Consider the following 19463-nt stretch of genomic DNA (forward strand, 5'->3'; position numbering starts at 1 on the left):
CACGCTTGCTAACCCATCGCGCTCCTACTAATTCCGAAATTCGTTTGGGGATGCCAGATGTTGGAAAAATCTTTAAAAAACTGTAACTATTCTAAAAGTAGCTGTAAGCTTGTCAACCAAGAAAGGATTTAGTGTATTTTTCAGTGCGTAATTTGAATCTCATCTGGCAACACCACATAATCATTTAAGTTTTTATATTGATTTGCGGTTGGTACGGCTGTTGTCAGTCAGAACGCAAGTGAGAAGCTCCACAATTTAAGTTCACTAACTTAAGTTTTATTGACTAAGTTCTGCTTTGTTTTTGCGGCATTTTTTGTGCATTTAGCTTTGTTATATATTTGTGCTGTTTTATGTCTATGTGCGTTTACGTTTATGTGTAAATAAACGAGTTATTGTAAATTTCCTTAGCTTTTATTTTATCGCTGCTTTTTGTATCGATGCGTTTATAGTAAGTTTATTTTTATATTTAAGTCCTAGACTGTTCGCATGCGAGTTTCATGCAATTTAGCACGTTATGTTTATGTTATTTTACGTCGATTGTTGCATGAGACTTGTTTCCGGTTATATCATTTTAGTTCGTAATGTCATTATATTAATTCCTCTTCTTTCTATTGGGTTTCTTTACACTGTTCGTTTTAGCTTTCATTTTGATTACAAGTCCTTGTCCAAATGACGGGATTTACACGCGTTTGTGTACGCCTGAAAATATTTATTTAAGGACCCTGTCGCATTAACATATTTAACATTTAATGAGGCTGTGTTTCCATTTTGTCAAATAAGTGAATGCGATATGGTTCCACGCCTTACCACGATACCTGAGACTAATTGTATTTCTTTAAGGATACGATAGATCTTTAAGGATCGGTATATATTAAAGCACTCTGTAAGCAAAGCAAGTCGCGTCAATTAGATAAGGACTAACATCGTAAACAAAATGAGACCTGGGAACATGCACCTTTTCTTATAAATAAAGAATCCAGTAGACGATCAATCATAATTGACAATAGTTACATAATTTAAATAACATAATAAATACTTTTAAAATCCTAATCATGTTTGCTCTTCATTCATTTGCCTTTAATTTCTTCACTGGGTACAATACATACTTCAATTTTCGTTTGTCAATCGTAAGAAGGCCATTAAAAAATATAGACTCAATTTTTCTTCGCGTAAAATAAATTGTCATTGAAACGTTAATTTGAATTCCTTTTTATTATTCAAAATATGTATCACTCAATACAACTTAATTCTCATTACTTTTTCTGGCGTTAATTTAAATTCCTTTTTGAAGAGACCAGGTATACTGTATAGTAATTTATTTACTTCAATCTGTAAAGCTTAAATTGTCAATCGCAATTGATCGTCTACCGGCCGCTTACCGGTCGAGTTGTTGTGCAATGTGGTTGTTTGCAGACGCGGGCCCGCTGCGCAACCGATGTGACAGCATGCCGTCGCGCGCCTGCTCCTCATTCGAGATCGAGCGGCCGCCGCAGAGGCACAACGACAATGACAGTAAGATTCCTACAATTTACAAAATGGGTGGTTTAATACAGTTCAGTTATCGTCGTCAGCATTTTAAGTCCGTCTCTGGAATGTATTGTCTCTAGGTTGATCTATTTGTGTGGCAATATTCCTTGAAAAAGATCCAATGCAATAGTTTATTCTACAATGGTAATCCGCTATTTACAGCCACTAAGCGTTAGGCTTACAATTTAGAGGTGCGGGTTCAATTCCTGATTGGAGGACATTGTCGAAATTACTTCGTGAAAATTGTTTTGTATGGCCATTCCAGGCTTGAATCACCTGATTGTCCGTAAACGTTTGGTTCTGTACTTTGGTAGGCATCTTAAACTGTTAATCCCAAGCTCCAAGTCACACCTCCAACAACCCGCGGAGCAGCGTGTTAGAGTTGCTCCATAGCCACTCCGATTGATCGAGGGGAACCCTATGCCCAGCAACTTGTTATGTTTATCTATAATCCGCTGGGTAGAAGAATAAAAGTCGTATGCTGTACAGTTTATCATATTAAGTGTGGCTGGAATTGTCAGACAATATTCTTGAAAACTCTTATTAAAGACTTATTTACAGGTCTAGACACGTCACGGGACGAGGCAGACTCGATAGAGTGGCACCGCACGCCACGGATACCAGAGGAGCCTGACTTCTGTGACCCCGCCATCAGGGACCTGATGAGGTAAATCAAAACAACATCAAATTATTTTTCTTATTAATTTAATCATTTATTTAATAATTTTTCTTTTCCCCTAGCACGTCACTTCGCGGCAGCTCAATCCAGCACTCGCGGACGTCCTCCATCGGCGTTGACGACCCGCCGGAGAGCTGTCCCATACCTGACGGGTATTTACCCATGGCGCCGCACACTAGCCACGAACCAGGAGGCCTGGTGTCAGCCAGCAGTGGCTCCGTCTGTAGCGGAACGCCTTCCACCGACCCGCGTTTCAGGTGGGTGTTATGTTTTGTTAGAGGCGCAGTTTGAGCCAACCTAACTTCTTCGAGAAGTTTAGAAGCCTCCTGGGGTTTTCGCGTGGAGTAGAATGACTGCGTTTGTTTGAGGATTTGTCTTGTTTGTTTGTGTGCTTTCCAGGATTACATTGGGGATAATTTCTTCTGGAAGCGTCATTATATTTATACAGTCAATAGAGAGGCCGGGTTAAAAAGGTCACATTGGAGCACAATATTGCTATTTGACATTTATTGACATTGCGCATTTACTTTTGTACGCTCAGATTTGAAATTGCAATATTGCTTTTTAGATGAATTGCTTTGATGTGGCGTTTTTGAATTTCGAAAAAGGATTTTAATTTGTGACATTGCATTTGGTACGGCATCGAAGAAAGAATTATCTGAGGTGAAATGTTGTCCAGTGAGTACCAGCTGGAGCCGGCGACGTCGCACATCGTGGAGACGGAGCGTCCGCTGCGCGCGTACAGCGTGGGGTCGCGGCCGGCGCCGCGCGCCGACCCCCCGCGCCACCGCGCCTACAGCGTGGGCGCGCGCGCCCGCCCCGCGCGCCCCGCGCCGCAGGCCAGCTCCGCGCCGCTGCTGCCACGGGCGCCGCCGCTCGACCTCATGGAGCTCGACTTCTCCAACAACTGCCCTGCCAAGGTCACCTTACACTAACCCTACTATACTATCTTCTCGTACTCCTTTCAACTTTACAGCGATATTACTTCTTATTCTTTTAATCATGACTTAGGATTCAAACAGAAGTCGACCGTCCTGTGATCGTTATTTGTAGGGTCGTATGCTGTTTGTCAGAATAATATAAGAATCACAATGCAGTAATAATTAGGTAGATTTTTCTGAATTTTGGCTTAAATTTTGTTGCTGAGTGTTTGAAAGATGTAATAGCGCTCTTACAGCTCACCTAATTAACCTGTGCCCTGAAAGACAGCGGCCATGGAACGATAGCCTGTGGTTGTGTCTGTATAAAATCATACGGGGTATGGTCAAGCGCTTCACCGCCTATTGTTCGATAGGACCCTAAAATAGAAGCTGTATCTAACGTAAGGTCGTTACCTCAGGTGGTAGTATGTGGCACGCCTCCCCAAGCGGGCTTCCCAGCACCGAGTGTGGGCATCACGGCGCCGCGTCCTAAGGCGGTGGATGAGTACGTAGACATGTCGCCGCGTAACGCCGGCTACGTCGAGATGCGGCCAGGCGACTTAGCGCCGCCGCCTCAGGCGCAGACTCCTGATGGTATGTACATTTGTGTGAGTTAGGACATCTATGTCAATTCTTCTCTCATCAGGGCTTTAAGGTCGATGATCGACTTCATCAACCGCTGCCAAAAGCTCCTGACATGGCTCATTTAACGACTACATAATTAAGTAACTAGTAGCTGGGACCAATTGATTAACGTGCCCTCTGTTGTCTTACTTTTTGGACAACCTGGTAACCAGCCTGTAATGTTCTAACCAAACTAGGGACTCGAAACCGGGGTCCCGCAGATCGTGAGCCCAACGCCCAACACAGGACCACAGAGGCCGTAACAGTACTAACAGAGTAAAATCTTTCCAGGCTACGTAGAAATGAACTACGGCCGAGCGGCGACGCGTCCCATCCCGATCACCACAGCCCGGCCCGCGCCGGCGCCTGCGCCCGTACTCGCCGCCTCGCCGGACGACAGGCGACGGAAGAACGGACGAGAAAGCCGAACGCCGCTAGGCTCGCAAACCCTATTCCCCCTTTCTTTAGACTCACCAGCGTCCCCACCAGAATTGGATGCTACGGATGTCTTTGATGAGGATTCTCATGAAGCTCCACATCATCCTCTCTCAACGGTTAGAGAGATTTCGGAAGAGGGCGGCAGGAAGAGTCCGGAGGTAAGAGTGAATATACATTTACATTTAAGTTGTTTGTTGTTGATGCAACCATGCAGTGGGTGCCTACGGATGGACGTCTCAGCAGAGGCAGGCCCAAAAGAAAATGGAAAGACAATTTGGATGACTTTAAAGTGGACTAGCAGAACATCTACCTGGATAAGGAACTGTGTAAGAGGAGAGGGGAGGCCTTTGCTCAGCAGTGGGACACGATAGGCTAGCAAAAAAAAAGTCGGATTTAAACTATTGATGATTTTTACAAGTGCCTGCACACCTAATTTCAGTGGCATGTATTTCCAAATTTCTAGCTTGGAGTATTCTCGACTCCATTGATGTGAGACTAATGGATAATTATTTGGACCATCAGTCCGTCATTCCGTGAGTCAATTTCCCGTCCCGTTTGAGCAGACTGATAAAATACTGATCGTGTAACCTTGCTCTAGAAGTCAAGATTTATGAACATAACATACATAAACTCACAACTATATCCCAATTGGGGTAGTCAGAGTTACATCCAACACGAGATGAACTAAGTACTCACACCTCGCCATGTGATAGGTGGTGAGCATTATCATCATTTATTATTCCAGGTGTCGTCTTCTCCGTCATATGTGAAGCTGGTATATGGCAGTAAGCCCATAGCAGCCCCCAATAAGACGCCAGAAGCGGGGGATGAGTTGTCCTGTAACCCGCTGGCGAATAAAACGCTGGCACGGGCAGACCCCGAGAGAGGTTAGTTTACATTTGTACTACATTTGTATTAAAAAAAATTGTTCTGTATTTTTTGTGAAAATATTGATATTGTCTCGAAGTAAGTGTGCGTGTGTCAAAGGTCAAAATCTCACATACATACATACATACATAAACTCACGCCCGTAATCCCTAATGGGGTGGGCAGAGCCACAAGTAATCAAAGACAACTTGCAGCCACTGTTGATACGAATTCCAAAGATGGATATGATGAACCTTATGGTGATAAGGGATCAGCCTATCGCCCATAACATTAGTCCATCATGTTAGAGGACACAATCCCTCTGTCGGTTTTTACGAAATCTCACAAGTCCCGATTTGTTCTATACCGTCCAAACGACTGTTTGAGAACCCTCCGAAATTGTCGCAGCGCACTTGGCGCCTTCGCTTTAAACGAGAAATACTAGTAGACGCTAAGCAAGCCTCTTGTCTGACCGGTCTCTTTACTGTTAGATAGAAAATAATCGATCGACCTAATATCGACTGATCACTATACTCATAAACGTCAACACTAGCTTACGTACTTTGACAGATTGTAAAATGTTATCTTATTGACAAATAATAACTGTACTGAACTGGATGGGTTAAAATGGTCACATGGAAGCAATTCATCTAAGAAAGCAATCAAAAATCTTTCTAATACACACATGTTGTGTTTCCACCCGCCACAGCCCCGGAGGCGAGCACGGCGACGGTGGTGCTGGCGGGCGCGGGCGGAGCGGCGGCGCGGTTCAGCGTGTGCGCCCCCGCCCCCGCCCCCACGGCCACGCCCGCCGCGGCCCCCGCCGCCCCCGGGGGCCCCTTGGGGGCGCCGCTGAACTACGCAGCGCTGGACCTGGAGCCCAAGAAGGCCCCCGCCGTGCCCGCGCACCGCACCTACACTAAGATAGACTTCGCGCTCAGCGAGGTACGCACTGACAATACCTATACAGCTAAAGCCGTGTGTACTTGTGAACAATAAGGTATTTGATCGGGGTCGGGGTTGAAGATTCGTAAACTCATTTTACTTATCAACTCCCTATAGTTATCGCGTTTCTCACAGGATTCGCCTGCCTGACAAGTTCCTCATTTTACTAGTTTAGCCTAATGTAATCTAGCCTCATCACTAATTTAAGAGCCACGCTCTTGTCGGCGTAGCATTCTTCATGCTACTTTTTAGGAAAAAATAAGGCAGTGTCCCTCTTGTTTTCTGTCCCGCAGTACTCTGTCTGACACGAGTAGGATGGCGCCCAGCATATTCTATTTCAAAGCCGTACTAGGACTCCTGTCCTCCGCCTCCGATTTTTTTTTTTTTTTTTTTTTTTTCAGAAAATATGAATAATAATTTCTTTATTTCAGAAACTCCACGCCGCCGATGCTAACTAAACGTCACCTCGCACGTTACAAGTAACGTTATTATACTTAAGTACGAATAGTAGTCGACTGCCATTTAATTTAAGGTGATCCGGACACTTAGTGCTGTGATTGGAGACTCGGTTACGTGTGTGAACACTGAAGGAGTTGCAGGAAAAGTTATACAGATAGTGGGCGATCGCGATGACTAAATATAAAATTATATATATAAAATAGTAAATACTATATATTTATAGTAAATACTATATGAACAGTTATTCGACTTCTGTAAAGTTAATTATAGTATACTGTTTGGTAAGTCGCGCGTCATAGCTTCCGATGCTAGTTATTAGGGAGTTATTGTCTGTTGAACATAATCGTGATTGTATATTTCAACATATTGGCGGGAATTGACATCAGTTAATAAATCGCAGGGAATGCAATAGGTGTTGACGGCGCCTATATAAACCTCTCAGCTAAATGCGTACCTTTTCCTACAACCTAGAGCGTTGTGTACAAGGGGGTTAAAAAGGCCACATTGAAGCAATTCATTTAAAAATGCAATTTTGCAATTTGTCATGTGCGCAATGCAAACAAATTTCAAATAGCAATATCGCTTTTTTAGATGATTTGTTTTAATGCGCCCTTTTTAACCGCCCAGATCACATTTATTTTTCACCTCTCGGACTATTATTAGACTTACAAGCGTAGCTTCTGTTACTAAATACTAACTATCGTTTATTCACTTTAGTGTTGAACCACATTTGGCAGCACCTCACAGCACTTTCCTATGTTTCTATCTTTTTCTGTCACTCATAACCGTCATTTGCTAGAGCGAGAGAGAGCGACCGCACGCGGCAGAGTCGACGAAGCGATAGCGTGCCGAAGCGTGTGGTCGCTTTCTCACTTCATGGCCGACGGTCGACGATTCCCTCCATCAGCGCTTATCACCATCGACCCACTAGGGTCGATTAATTCTTTCAAATATTTTTCCTCTCAGACGACGCTCTGAGCTGAGGTTTGCGCCCAACTGGGCACCCTCAGGCCTGTTTCCTTAAACGTTGTACAGGGTTCAGAGCCTTCAGCGCTCCCCATTTGTCCGGCCAAGTAGCTAATGCCATCTGCGGCAAATCCACAATAAGTCACGTCAAATAAGTCGCTCTATCACGCTTCAGCAAATAACAGTTCTGAATAACAGAAAGGGATAGAAGAATAGAAAAGTTCGAGGAGATGCTGACAGATATGGTTTAACCGTTATTCATCGTTCTCTCACTATTTTTATTGTAAAATTTTCATTTAACGGCTCAGTGTTTGTACAGAAAATATTATAATTACAATGGTGCTAATTCCTGTAAACACCATCTAATTTTATTTTAAGTTATATCTGTCATTTTCTTATCCGTCGAAAACGAAAGGGACGGGTAATCGACAAGCATAAAATTTATCGTCAATTTTAAGCAAAAATTTAAAACAACCGTCTAAAAATTTGACATTGGCCAATAAGCACTCGTCAAACGGTTTGTGTACCAGCGAGAAACCTTTTTAATTCGCCCGGGTTATTCATTCATTTACTCATTCTTCCTAAAATTAAGAGCTGTTAATCATCCGTCCCTTTCCTTTTAGGCGGATAAGAAAATGACAGGTATAACTTAAAGTAAAATTAGGAGGTGTCTGCAGGAATCGGGGCCAATATGACATTAAGAAGAAATTACGCCAAGTCTAACTTCCAATATAACATTTGTCTAATTTAATTGATTGCAATAACTATTCGTTTCATAAGGTTCATGTTTAGGTGTACTTTGGTCGAGTGGTTGTAGGCCGATTTGTTGCGCGACTAATTTGGAAGTTTACATCCTGATAAAAAAAACTTTTAAAACCTGAACTATAAATTAGCATGATAAAATTACTATTTGAATATCGAAACTTGATAATCGATTTAAAATTACGTAACAGCCAAATAACAGTCCGTGTTATCATATGTAGTAGTAGACATAGAAAATGACATAAAAAAAAAACAATATAATCTTACGTTGATGTCATCTAAATGAGTAAAAAATATGATAAGAAAATTTAAAAAAATCTTGTATTTTTTTCCTCGAAATGGCCTTTTGGCGATTATGTAATTTTGCCTTACCAGTTACGATATCTATCTCGCCTTCCCGCTATTGAACAAAGATCTACAATTTATCATAGCTTCGCGACAGATCGCGTCTCATCACCCGACCATAGACTTTCTCATCTATCGTAATATTGTCATAGACGAAAATTGTACCCGGGTCAAAATCAGATACTTGGGTAAAAACCCGGTAAACCCGGACTAAACAGGTGTGTGGGTTGTGTATGTCGGGTAAATACCCAAGTACCGGGTTTAAACCCGGGTAAATTGCCCAGTTATAAATATTGTATAAATATTCTCTCTACTACAATCGCAAAATTTCAACTTCTAAATTGATATATGAAAATAAATGTCCACGAGATGGTCACTATGGAGTGGTTGACTGCGGAGACAGTAACGAAAATAACGTAAATATTAATTACTAAACGCCTTGAACCGGTACTACGCTGAAGAAATGAAAAAAAAAACTTGAATATATTGCGAAAAATAATCGTCCGTCTTCCTAAAAAACTGAGCTACAAATGGCTCTCCGTAACTTAGCCATGTTTGTGCAAACTGCAGAAACTGTCAAAACTTGTGTATGCACAAAAACACTTAAGGTTCGCGCCGCGACAAAGACAAGAGACCGCGACCGGAGACCGCGACCGAAGACCGCGACCGAAGACCGCGACCGCAGACCGCGACCAAAGACCGCGACCGAAGACCGCGAGCCACCTTTAGGCAGGGCTAGGCAGAGCTAGGTGTATAATTCACACACCCGCTCCTCGCCAGCTATGTTTAAATTCCATGTAATAGTAGGCGATCCTATGGCCATTAACCGGGCACTAGTCCTGGAAACCACGTGATATCAATTGTCTATAAGCCTAACATGAATTCAAACTCATACAGTCGAATTCAGTGGTTTAGATAGAGCCCGAGATTCGAGTTGAACAACATATCTTCAGCGTAGGATTCACGAGACAGGCACCTGTATATGCTACGGTTGTGAGAGAGGCCTAACGTAGTACACTCAAATTTTATGTTCCCTAACAAAATACTACCTATTGTGTTCTTAGGATACTATTTTCACTAAACACAGTGCAATTTTTACCGAAAGTTTTTAATGAAAATAATGAAGTTATTTCTACATTGTTATTGTTTGTTGTGCCTGCACTTGATTTTGTCCATACGGGGTTACACTTAAAGTTGTTTATGTTTTGTACGTTATATGTTGCTGATTCCTTCTTCTTTCGTGTGGGTTGTGAGGTGGATTACCAACCCTATCAACCCTTCCGATTCCTTTAAAAAAACCGTTCTTTTTGTGTAGTGAGGTCGGCCACACTTCGTATAAAGCACGCACTTTACTGGCCAATATTGGTTGGGAAATCTAAATGTACTTCTATTTTAAGCTATTTTATCTATTCAACATGACTATCCCAATTGGGCTAGTCAAAGGTAATGTAGACGACAGGTCGACATGGCAATTCTCTAGTGACGTGACGTTTTCAATATCGATATATTTTTATTATGTATGTAACAAAATGTGAATAAAATAATACCACGTTTTCATTTAAGTTAATATTTATTCATCTGAATCATCTAACGTCCGATTGACAGAAAATTTGTAACAATTAGTTTTCCGTTCAATGTCACAATTTTCTAACACTTTTCTAGCTAGTTCTCGAGCTTGAGAGTGAATTATTGTTTTTTTTTTGCTTGAACACGCGACGAAGATGCAACCGTAGCCATTTTTAAAACACAATAGTAATAAATTATGTGAGCGAGATTATAATCGATAAACGCGGTCGATACGGACTCGTGCGACACTAAGACTAAGACGCCGCGGGGACTGTGCGGGTGTGCGGGGCGACCCCGCCTCCGCGGCTCACCTCATGCCCCGATTGCCATGTCGACCTGTCGTCAACAGTACATCATCGAAAGATGAACCCAGTACCTACACCTCACCAAACTTTCTATTAGACCAACGTGATAAGTGAACGGTACCACCGTCTATGTTGATCGAGTGACACTATCTATTTGTGTACATATTATCTTATTTATCTTACTATCGCTCATTTAAACTACCTCATTAATTTCTTAATTATACAATTGGGGCTTGACTTCCATATTCAAGTATGTAATCCCGAATGGACATGATTCTTAGTGTGACAAGTAATCAGACAGATATTAATTACAACTATTTTAGTTTAATATAAACTAAACTAACATCTTCCCGCCAAAACCTTCAAAAAAATGAATGATGAGAGGAATGGCAATTACTCCACCGACAAGAGCGCAGATCTTAAATAGAGAGAGAGAGATAAACTAACATAACATAGCTTCAGACCCAAGAAGGGGTAGACAGATATGTATAGTACAGTCATGAGCAATATGATGTACCCACTTTAGAACTCTGTCGCACTATCATATTTGACATTTAATAAGACTTACGGTTTAATTTGTCAAAAAAGTTAATGTGATATGGTTTCAAAGTGTATAAATATTAGTACTCGTGACCGTACATACACCAACTCATCGCGAACTATGTTTACTTCCCATGTAATATGGGACGGTCCTATTGCGATTAATCGGCCACAAATCCTGGAAAACACGTTATATCAATTATCTATGATCGAAACGTGAATCCAAAATTAGTAAAGTCGAATCCGGTTGATTTAAACCCGAGCTGGGATTTAAACCCGTGACCTTACGGTGTAAGTCGCGCGTTCTCCTGACAGGGCTATCACTGGTTACACAAAATATGTTATATTGTTCCTTGCCTCAATAGCATCACCATCACCATCATCAGCCCATTAACGTCCCCACTGCTGGGGCACGGGCCTTCCCTATAGATGGATGGGGAGATCGGGCCTTAAACCATCACGCGGGCCCAGTGCGGATTGATGGTTATTAACGACTGCTAATGCAGCCGGGACCAACGGCTTAACGTGCCTTCCGAAGCACGGAGGAGCTCGAGATGAAAACTTTTTTTTGTGGTCACCCATCCTATGACCGGCCTTTGCGGAAGTTGCTTAACTTTAACAATCGCAGACCGCTGCGCCACCAAGCTCCTCCTCAATAGCATATTTTTTTGGAATTTGACTCTGGGCGATCTGCGAAAACCCACAATGGGAGGTTTTCGCAAATCGCCCAGCGTTCGCCCATGTAACGTAGGTATAATAGTACGTCATTCTGGAACTCTTGCTCTGAGGTATTTTGATTACTTGTTATACAGACAATCAAGTGTTCAGGCTGAGATAATAATATTTCTGAGCTTGCCATTTAGAATTTACGTCACAAATGTCTTTTTTAATAACAATTCGTTTTCCATTGGTTTTTATGAGACGTGAAATTAGAAATGAAATTTCTTTTTTTTACTCGCCGGGCTGGACCGTATGATTTGAAACCAAAATATTCTAAAGAACAGGCTCAGATATTGTGTTATGTACGTAAATTATGTGTTCACACAAGATTAATACTGTTTTTTCATATTACTGGTTACATCAAAATTTATTATAGGAATATTTTGCCAGAATGTTGAGATTTTAACACACAGCGGTCACTTTTTCTTATTTGTTATTCTATTTCGTCGATAGGTTCTTGAAGGGATTCGATCGAGTTCGTGAAACGATTGAGTTTGACTATGCAAAGATTTTATCGTATAAACATGCAGAAAATTGCAAAACTAAAATATATTAATAAATTTTGATAAAATGGAAACTGTATGTACATTATTCGCGTACAAATTCAGAAACTTATTTTATTGTACAAAGATAATTCTTATTTTAAATGATCGAACTCCTTTTAAGTTTCTTGTTGCATTTTTGCAATTATTATTGTTCATTTGTTATACGTCAGTATATTATAGGTTAGGGTGCCTGCCTACAGTACGCCATTTTAATTATAAACACAAAAATGTGTTTGCAATTTTAATAAAATATCATAAACCCTGTTATATATTAGATTATATAAAGTTATACATCTTAGGACATTCGTTACTTGAAAGTACGTGGAAATATATAATTTGATCTATTTTAAAACTAAATAATTGAATGGAATGAAACAAATAATTATAACATTTTTTAAAATACGAATGATTTAATTTAATGACTTTCACATAAAAATCTAAAGATTTGCTAGAACATGGTCATATATGGTATAATGAATAAGGCACCCTATATGCGAGTATATTCATGATGCATCTACAACTGTCTTCGTTTTATGTATGTACCTATAGTGTTTGCTAAATCCTCAACTTTGGTTCAATAAGTGCAATTACATATACAGGGTGTTAGTGACATCGTAACGAAAACTTTGAGGGATGATTCAGGCCATGATTCTGAGTTGGTATCAAGTGGACTTTTCCGTCGCAAAAGTATGGAACGGAAAATAATTTAAATAAGCTCTAAAATTTTCATGACTTCTCCGACAGGAAATTCCACTTGATATCGACTCAGAATCATGGTCTGAATCATCACTCAAAGTATTCGTTACGATGTCACTAACACCCTGTATATTCTAGACGTTAGCATGATTTGTGTGGCTTCAAAAAGGTAAAATATCAACAAAGTAATAATATTGTTTGCTTCTTGATATTTGTTAAGTCTTTTATTGACTCGTTTTAAAGATAATTTGTTGTTAGGTAATTATATATATCAAAGCCAAGCATTTCAAAGTTACAAAACGAGAAATTACTACTGAGGCCGTGTCCATATTAGGCTACAGTTAGCTCTTGCCTGTTTGCCCCTTGTTCGGGCACCCTAATTATATTTTAAATGGAGTATCCATACAGCGCGTACTGTACGCAGTTTGCGGCGTCGCAGCGAACGATGCACTTAATTGAGACGCCGCTCTGTTTCCGTCAGCGGGCAATCAGTCGCTGACTATGAGCCTAATGAGGAGACTACGCAAAAGTAACCATTTGTTCCTAAATATACACATTACCATAATGAAGGCCATACACATCACGTGAATCGTATTCAGAAACAATGTGGATATAACATTCCGATCTTGCAGCGATATGACTAGTCTCGTGTGTTCAAATACTTCCTAAATCTGTAATAGTTTAGTTTCTTAGATAAAACTTGTCGCGCTCGAAACAATAAGTTAAAGAAATTAAAGATGTAATGGGACCTGTATATAATGCCTGACTGAGTCAACACCAAATTTTTATATTAAAAAGTTATTTATTGTGAATTTCAACATGAGCGTTTACAGCCGCATTTTTTTCTGGTTTGAACATTGTATTGACCAATCACAGACGTCTATAATGACGTGATATTAAGGGTTTACAGGTGGCCAATCAGACTGGGTGCTTAGGTAAAAATAAAAACCCATCGGGTTTTTACCGGGTACTTGGGTAGAATAACAGTCGTAGGTTATGGGTTACCCAATCCAATATCAATGTCAATGTTAAAACTAGAAATATTGGCGCGCGGGGAAATGACTTCTGCACGGTCTGTATGACAACCGCGCCGCGCGTGGTGCGATTTATATCGAGGGGCTCGACCAATAAACGCAGCGAATTCTATCCACGTACATAGACGTCAAACGGCTATTGGTCAAACCTCCGATATAATTCGCGCCGCGGCGTGGTTGTCGTGCCGCTGTAAAATATATTAGACGTTCAAAGTTTCCCCCACTGTAGATACTGTATCAAATAACATTTTAAGCTTTAATTACGCCAGAAATAATCACCACAACGGTCTTTGTATTGATATAGACTACCTACTTCGTATGATTGTGTGACATTAACAATTGTTAAAAACATGATAGCGAATCAAAATGTTGCTGATAGGTAGAACAATTTAAAATCTGAACAGTTTTTTGAGGGGAGAAGTCATAAGATATTTTTAAAATAATTATGATGGAAAAAGCATTGTTCTTAGTTGATTGAATAATTATTGAGGTTGAAAGTATGGTAACTATTTCCTCTTAAAAATCTGGTTTTGTTTTATTGTGGGTTCCTATTTCGTGTAGATTGAGTAATAAACTCACAATTTTGTTACAAATAAAATTATCACTGAAAAGAAACTTCTAAGAACAATAACACTGAATGATAAAGGCCAGACGACAAGCTAGTCAAATGAGATACGCTAAAAGAAGTTTCTATTGTGCATAGCATCACGCCTGTATCCCTGAAGCGGTAGGCAGAGGTGTAAAGTACCAATACCTCGCCAGCTACGGTCATGTTATATGACGTCATCAATAGCATTGTCAGACGTCCAATTCTGTAACGTTTTTCTTTACTAAAATTCATAAAAATATTATATTTTATTTTAGACTTGCTTCTATATTTAAATAATACTATTTATTTTTCTTTTTCTACACAGAACTGTCCTTGAGTCAATTAACAGTATTTCACATTTTATATGAAGAAAATAGGTGCATATTTGGAGTTTTAGAAAGCTCGGTAAGGTGTGGGTACTTAGTTAACTTCTAATTGGGATATAGACCGGAGCTTATGTTGTGTTATGCCTCTACACGAAAAAGGTACCCAATGAAGCTGGCACGGAATATTAAACAACATAATTAAGTAGCGTCATTTAAACCGTTGGACCTCTTGAGAAGATTCGGTATTGTAGTACAATTGGGCTAAGCCATTGTTTCATTTGTTTCTTAGATGAATTGCTCTCGAGTGAGGCGTGACTTGCAGTGCGTAGGAGTTGAGATGTACGGTCAGATATTATGGAGAACAGTGGTTTTTGTATGGAGTGCCCAGTGTGATTGAAAAAATATATTTATATTATTATTTTTTGCATTCAATAAAATACATAAACAAGCTGAAATTAGGCAGAATTAAATGAGAAAATTCAGTGATTAATAAAATATTTTTTATTCTTCATCTGTATCTGGTTGCGAATCTCAACTCGTACGCATGTTGAGTTAAGCCAAACGCAGATAGCTATACCACCTCGCATTATATAGTACCATGGTTAGATTAATATAGTATAGTCAACGAAAGCTAACACTGACCTATAGACCTTAACAACAGATTTGTTTCTTAATATGATGTTGACAGTTCTAAAACTGTTGCTACCTCTTTCTTGCACTTAGCGTGAGCAAAGGACGGAGTTATCTTGGAGCTGTCAGTTTTGCCTGTTCTTTTCAGTAGAAGCGTTCGTTGATCAACTTCATCTGTACATTGTACCGACTTTATTCCATAGAGTAAAAGTTGTGTTGGAAATAGTTATAGGTAATCCTAGATGGGTACGGACTAAGCATAGATTTAACGTAGACGTTTGTTGATAGTCTCCTTTTAAAATATGCTGCGGTGTAAAGTTTAGATAAATTGTTGATCATTCGTTTGTGTGAGGTTAGTTGGTTAATCCGCGTTTTGGAACTACAAGTTGTCACAGAATGTCCCTCAAAAGGTCTTTAGGTCGCAAAAGTTTTGAAAATATTTTGTGATCTAAAGATTTTTTAAACGTATCAGTTCTGCGGTTGGTAACACTGATAATTATTGGCCAATGTTGCCAGTTGAGTGGACTTGTCACTTGGAAGTTTGAAAATGTTATAATTTTACATTCTCTTAAAATACCCGCTGTCAATTTACAGTACCTGAACAAGTATTTGTTTATAAGAAAATATTGGATAATTTGTTTATATCTCTCGTTGAAATACAATTTTCGAATATTTAGTCGTATCTTCGACTAACCTCATGCAAGGAAACACATTGTTAAAAGCACAAAAGATTTAATAAATTACGCCAATGGAGGACTTTCCAAGCCACGTTTCCTAATAAAATCATAGATGGCGCTACAGGGCTGTACAGTCATGAGCAATATAATGTACCCACTTTAGGACTCTGTCGCACTAACATATTTGACATTTAATGAGACTTCAGTTCAATTAGTCAAAAAAGTTAATGTGACATGGTACCAAAGTGTATACATATTAATGCTCGTGACCGTACATAACGTTACCTTCATTTAATCTTCTGATTTCATGGATTTCAGTCATATGCATCTATTATCTTTGTTTTTGGGTATAAATTATGACCCTTGTTATTACACCCAGGCACAACACATTTTCCAACCATTATTATTCTGATCAAAATAAATCGAAGCAATATGCAACAACATAATCCTATAAAAATCTGATCCAAATATCACATTATATTTTTATCCGTGCAATGAGAACATAGGTAATTATCACATGGGTGATTTATCGCCATCTATATTTTTTTACGGGGAGCGTACCCTGGAAAGTCCCTAATTCACATAGCAAGGTCACAAAACAGGTTTATAACTATAAATATTGTAAATTAAACATTTAAATAATGCATATTCTAAAAGGAGTAGGCTACATTTACATTAGTAAGAATCTTGCGACATCGAAGCTAGTGTGAATGATGCCTTAGGAACGTATAAAGAGTGTTTGGGAAATGAGGTTTTCTTTACGAAACGAAAGTTTCCTTGAAAAATTTATATTGTTACAAAATTATGCAAAAACACGGTCACAAAACTCACGCCATTCATCCCCATTGGGGTTAGCCTGGAACTGTATGACAAACTTTTATATCATATTTATCGACTGTGTCTACCCGCGATAGGGATTGTATTATGTGAGTTTATATAATTGTTTTAACCTTTATGGAAACTTCATACGCATCATTGGTGCTGATTCCTGGAGAAACCCAACTTATTTGTGAGTTCTAAAACTAGCTTTATCTCTGTCTTGCACTCGTAACACTAAAATAAAATGTATGTTTTATCTGCGAGAATGGGCACCATTTTTCGTACGTACACTTTGTCTCTTATAACCCCTTTCGGTTGAAAAGAAAACTATATCCCTAAACATTACTAAATAAACAGCTAACTCCGTAACACACGTTATGACAAAAGTCAAGTATGAAGTGTATACTAGTCGCATTGCAAGTTAAAATAGAATTTTGCATAAAAATGTTCCTGTAACGGCGTAATAGTGGTTTTATAAGGTTTATTCGTAAGTTGTAAATGTAAAACAGTTGTATAGTGTTTGTGGTGTGGCACATCCATGAGAATTGCCGATACAAGTTTAAACTTGGAACAGTCGCACATTCTGGGTGGCCAGCTGAATTTAAAAGCGGCAGTTATAAACCTAGCCCTGTCTCTTTTTAGTAAAGGACGGAACTATTTTTAAAGCTGTCAAATTAAATGAAGTTTAAAGGCTTATTATACTACCCAATCCGTCAGGATCGCGGTGTAGCTCATCGGTGAGCAGGGCCACGATTTCGCCATACTTTTTTTACCTACACCCGATGTATTGGGCAGTGTAATAAGCCCTTTAGTCCGTCAGAATGGCACCAATACCTTGTTGTTTTTAAAAGAAATTCGGGCGCAGAAAGCTCTCGATGTTATTGGGCCTTGTTCATGGACACGTGGCATGGTAGGCGGCATTCGCGCGGTACAAACGCCTCTGCGTATACACACTCATAAATCGTCATACGCTTGATTTTGCCGCCGAATCCCTCCTGTCTATAGTGTTACCACACGTCAAATAAAGCGTGTGCAAGTATGTTAAATAGTGCATATATCTGTATACATAATCAAACTACTCTAGATCGATTGCGAGGGCTTTCTGTAGACCCATTGTGGGCACTTGTGATGCCTATGCTCGTCGTCACAAGAGCTAAATTACTCTGCACGGGAGTGGAGGGCAGAGCGTAAACTTGTGTTGTGTTTGAAAAAAGAATGTATTTTTTTTACAAATGGTGCTACTGTTTTGTGTTTTAGTCGATGATAGCTTGACCGCTGTACTGGCATTGTAGGTAATGTGACAAGTAAGGCGCTCGTTCAAAACGCGCGCCTCATATCACACAGTACACACCGCTCCACGACGTACGTACAGCTTAGATGTAGTTTAGCTTTTGTAACTCGCAACCATGTTATATAGACTGCATACATGTTATCTAGTGTCTCCTTTGGAGTTTTATTATCACAATGTATGTAACTCCATTTGTTGGGCTGCATCAATGTTGCTATGGTCAGGTTGGCATTACTGTTTGTGCCCCGTAAGAATGTATGAGGGTAGAATCTGGTAATGCCAACATGGTAGTGACGTTAACGGTCTGGCGCAAATGCGGGTGTATCGTTACTCGTCATTTGAAGCGTGCCACTCGCCGGCGCGCCGGCGTCCTAAACATGTCTAAATCTAATTTTTGGTACGTTACATTTTGTTTACTTTCATATTACGATTATATTGTAAATAAAAATAAAAGCTTTGGATTTGCGGGCTTGTTTAATTTGTACTCTCCTTGAATATTGTTGGGGCCTGGTCTCTTAATTTTAATTAACGTCCAACGTGAAATAATGAGAAACTTTCCAGGCTAAGTTCCATAAAAAAAATTGAAAAAATATGATAGATGCTACACAGCCAGACTTACACACAGCTCTCAGCACAACAAAAAGAAGGAAAGAGGATCCTGTAAAAGTTCCTAGCACAAACACTGCTTTTGCTAAAAGGCAATTTAATAAAAGTGTCGCCGTGATATACAATAGGCTCAATACTTATTTGGAAATTTATCCCAAAAATTAATATTATTCTAAAAAAAAATAATAACCACATGGCTTGAGGCCAAAACCTACGATGAGATCGAATCCTTACTTCAATAATAGTAGGCGATGGATTAAACACACACGCTCACACACACACACACACAGTAGTAATTAGATAAGATAAAAATACACTTCGTAAATAAAATGTAAAAAACTATGCCACTCAGATTATTAGATGTAACTGGGAGTGAAGAGCGATGCCTCCTAACACAGACTTTGTAGTCTAAAAGGAGTCATCATCATGTGTAAAATAATATGTAAGTCTGTTTTAATTAATAAAGACATTTCAAAGATTTCAAATTTCAAAGCCAGAGAAAGTGAGAGTTGGTGGAGTGGAGTTGGTGTTGCCAGCAAATTTTGCTATGGGTTTGTGGTCTCTTGGGAATTTGAAAAGTTAAACGTGTA

The 19463-nt window shown here is 39.6% G+C and overlaps 1 protein-coding gene across 4 annotated transcripts in view; it reads left to right on the top strand.

Annotated features, from left to right (window-relative positions):
• The window catches only part of LOC126373958 (insulin receptor substrate 1), a 51041-nt gene extending 32309 nt beyond the window's left edge, over positions 1-18732 (top strand). For 3 of the 4 annotated variants that reach the window (XM_050020357.1, XM_050020356.1, XM_050020359.1), the window contains 9 exons: positions 1414-1512; positions 2089-2194; positions 2269-2463; positions 2886-3126; positions 3546-3720; positions 4042-4346; positions 4934-5075; positions 5765-6000; positions 6432-18732. In XM_050020357.1, coding sequence (XP_049876314.1) covers positions 1414-1512; positions 2089-2194; positions 2269-2463; positions 2886-3126; positions 3546-3720; positions 4042-4346; positions 4934-5075; positions 5765-6000; positions 6432-6458 — 1526 coding nt within the window. In that variant the 3' untranslated portion in view covers positions 6459-18732. The remainder of the gene's footprint in view (positions 1-1413; positions 1513-2088; positions 2195-2268; positions 2464-2885; positions 3127-3545; positions 3721-4041; positions 4347-4933; positions 5076-5764; positions 6001-6431) is intronic. The other variant, XM_050020358.1, reaches the window with a different exon arrangement.
• The last annotated feature ends 731 nt before the right edge of the window (positions 18733-19463 follow it).

This window comes from Pectinophora gossypiella, chromosome 16, assembly GCF_024362695.1.
Source record: "Pectinophora gossypiella chromosome 16, ilPecGoss1.1, whole genome shotgun sequence".
NCBI lineage: Eukaryota > Metazoa > Arthropoda > Insecta > Lepidoptera > Gelechiidae > Pectinophora > Pectinophora gossypiella.